Raw genomic sequence first — 3,566 nt, forward strand, 5'->3', positions numbered from 1 at the left:
GGACGTGCCATAAGCAGAGGAAAATGTGCCACATACAAGGGATGCGGAGAAAATACCAATTACTTAAGGATTTGCTGGCATCATTTCATTGGAAGGCTTGGTCCATGGTCGTTAGCTATTATTTCATTAACTGTAGTTATTTGAATTTTTATGTATTTAAACCTTTTCATTATACAGTAATGAAAATATATATTTTCAGAATATCAATTATTGTGGTTCATCCTCACCCTAAGAGGAACTTTATCTATTTAGCAATTGTAATATGACTGGGACCTATCAATAGGTTAAAATATTGAATCAGTCTGACTCTTGGGAATAGCGAAGGAATGATTATTAACCGTTCAAGTCTGCAAATATTACAAGGGACTACAAAAATGATGAACAATAAACAGAAGAGAGATCTTCGGTGCACTTATTCCTGAAACGAGATGTCAAAGAATATGAATTTGATCAGGTTCACCAAAAAAGGTGGTATAACTCGCGTACTTTTCTGAAACAGAAAGCCAACAGAATATTTGATGCAAGAGAGAAAATAAAGGGCACCCTCATAAAACCAGATGCATATTTCCAGGAGAGCCTTCAGAAAATCTAAGTTCCTGAAGTGTTGCTGAGGCAAAACATCAATGGGAACTGGGTCAAAGCAGTGCAGAGCAAGAGGTACTGATGCTTGCTTGAGTCATAACTCCTAACCTCAGATAATAGAGTTCGCTTCATAGTCTTGATCAAAAATATACCCATGCAAAGACATGTCCACAAAATTATCAGATAGTATGTATAGCCCAAAGTGATCCTCCCCAGCACAGCAACACACATCCCTGTGAATGTATACCCAGCATATGCTACCATGTCCAACAGAGGTGCCTCCCCACCTCCCAGCGAAAGAATTGAAACTTTCAGCAGCATCACTTCGGAAAACCAGCCTATCATTCCTTTAACAAACTGCCAATTTAAGGCCTCTGGTGTAAACCTGGCATAAAATTGGAATTGCGAATATGATCATAGTCAGACAGGAATATATTGTTGTTAGAGAGCTGTTTAGGAAGCTTGGTGACAACAAAGTTCCTACACTTACTTCCCAGAAAGGCCCAATGAGATGCCAGAAAGAACCAAGTAGGTAGCAAATGCCATGCAAGGAATGTATAAATCTGGAGCATTTATGTCATTAATTGGAGGCTTATAGGAAAGCCTGCCTCCAACTGGCTCAGTTATTCTTGTCCAGTGGCCCTAGAAAGAAGATAAGAGAGAACTGCATTACAGTTTCTTTAAGTTAACCAACTACTTACAATCTTACATGTTTGTTTTTCTTAACCTTAATGCTTTGTGTTACTCCAATTAGAAACATTTCACTTACCCTGTTTAGAAAAGGAAGAAGAACAATCTTCAATTTATTCCTGACATAATGGTCATTCACTTGGAAGTAATATTGAGGGTAAGAGAAGCACTTGCTTATCTGCTCATCGATAATAAAATCATAAGAAACACATTCAATTGTTGATGCCCAGCAATGTTTTCTTACCAAGTACTGATATCACATCCATTAACCTTACGAAAATAAATATTCATACAGAAGTTAATCAGTTATAGATGTCTAATGTGCTGTAATTCAAGCTGATAAAAAAACAAGAATACTCGGGTCATTACACGAAAGAGTCATCAGAACTATTGAGCTTTGTAATTCTTTGTTTGCTATGCCAACCTATCCAGCTAGCAATTTATCCACAGGGATAAAAGTACTCACATTGCTTTGTACATACTGAGAGCCTGACCCAAAAATTTTCTCTCCATATGCACCCAATCCCCCTCTAATGAGCCCTGAACCAGCTGCAGAAAATGGATTGGATTTGGGATTCATTTTCACCTCCACCCTAAAATCCGACTTCTAATATGCCACTGCGAGAAACAAGAATTGTTCTTTAAGTATTGTAGATTTCGTTAGGACTTAAACGAGATAAATAAATATATAAAAACAAAGGGACTCAATCAAGCAACTATAACTTGTTTATCTGTCTCATGCCATCGTTCAAAATAGGCTTAGTGAGACAAGACAAAGTCTAAAAATAAAACAGCCTGCATTCTCAACTCTAGCTTTCGAATCTACATCATGCTACAGCCCAATAGTACAAGAATGAAAATCTGATTAAACCTGTAAAAGGGAGTAATATCTTGATTCTGATCTAACATTAGCAAGAGTTAATTCTAAAATTTGGCAACGCGTTTCGAGATTCCTCGGTTCAGCCCATGATCATGAATACTCACTGTATTTTCCTTACATTCCCGTAAAAATGGAGAACGTTTGGATCTTAGTTTTGGGTGTGGTAAATTAATAGAAAGAATGTGAAATAGAAAGTGTGAAATGCGGAAAGGAATAAGAGAGAGGACCTGAAGCTTTATTCCTAAATTTCTTTTTTCACTTTCTGTAATGCTCAATCTGTGAAATGCAATGGCTAAGGTCGCGCGGAGAGCTCTGTTATTCTTGCCTATAATGGAAACGTTGCCTTTTTATTTATTTCTTTTTTCCTTTTTTGTTCTTGTTTGTAAAAAATCACTATAGAATTTTATTAATTTAATATGTTATACATCCAAATATTATTTATACGTGATATTATTTTATTAATAAAAATATATATTTATTATTAATAAAAATTTAATTTATCTTTAATATTTATATAATATTAAATTAATAAATTTTGAATAAAAATAAAGTTTATGGGACAAAAATATTTTGTAAAAAAATTATAAAGTTATTATAATTTTGAGATTTCTATTATATCAAAATATTGTTCTTAAAATGTTTCCAGTTGATGCCCTCTTAAATATTAGACATTTATTAGAGTCGTAGAGACTGATACATATTATATTCTTTTATTTATGAAAAAAAAAAACGGTTATTCTCATAAGTTAAGGTATAAGAAATATCTAGAACTAATATGTAAGTATTTGTTATAAGACATGTACAATGAACTAACCCAAATGAAAATTCTATATAGAGAGATCACTTATGTCTATGAAAAGGCTCACGTAACAATTGTGTAAGTGATTCTTAGACTTGAGATCACTAAGTTATCTTTATAGAGAATGTTATGTTTTAATCATGTTATATGTTATTTTAATCGAGGTAATGAAGGGGTAGACATTGGATATAACATGAATTATATGAAAGTACTTGATTGATCAAGAGAGGATTCATCACCCTAGATGAATTAGGAAAAATAGTCTATATGTTCTCAAATAGTATTGACTGAGAGATTCTTGACCAAGATAAAATGAGATTTGAAAAGAATTTCAAATCTTATTCAAATAATTAATGACTATTATGTAAAGAATAAACATGGTTTAACATGGTAAACATACTCTATGCTTTAATGTTAAATCAAAATATTATTGATGAAATAATATAAATTACACTAAGAAACTAGTTACTGAAAGATTAAGTCAAATCACTAATGAATTTTCTAATATTTGGGGAATTATGACACATTGTTAAACGATCCACCTTATCTTCCATTATAAATTAATCAATTATTGAATTGATAATAAATTAATTTATTTAATTATATTTAATTAGA

At 32.5% G+C, this 3,566-nt stretch overlaps 1 protein-coding gene across 2 annotated transcripts; it reads right to left on the bottom strand.

Annotated features, from left to right (window-relative positions):
* Positions 1-290: 290 nt before the first annotated feature.
* On the bottom strand, positions 291-2,465 carry LOC133683198 (uncharacterized). 2 transcript variants are annotated; one of them, XM_062106749.1, is made up of 5 exons: positions 2,380-2,465; positions 1,739-1,890; positions 1,352-1,450; positions 1,073-1,224; positions 291-967 (listed from the first exon to the last, which is right to left on the bottom strand). In XM_062106749.1, exons 2-5 carry the CDS (start codon positions 1,850-1,852, stop codon positions 589-591), a joined length of 744 nt encoding a protein of 247 aa, XP_061962733.1. In that variant the 5' UTR covers positions 1,853-1,890; positions 2,380-2,465; the 3' UTR covers positions 291-588. The 2 variants fall into 2 exon arrangements, with proteins under 2 accessions (XP_061962733.1, XP_061962732.1); XM_062106748.1 differs by lacking the exon at positions 2,380-2,465 and adding an exon at positions 2,144-2,371.
* Between the last annotated feature and the right edge of the window lie 1,101 nt (positions 2,466-3,566).

This window comes from Populus nigra, chromosome 2 (assembly GCF_951802175.1).
Source record: "Populus nigra chromosome 2, ddPopNigr1.1, whole genome shotgun sequence".
In the NCBI taxonomy this organism is placed as follows: domain Eukaryota; kingdom Viridiplantae; phylum Streptophyta; class Magnoliopsida; order Malpighiales; family Salicaceae; genus Populus; species Populus nigra.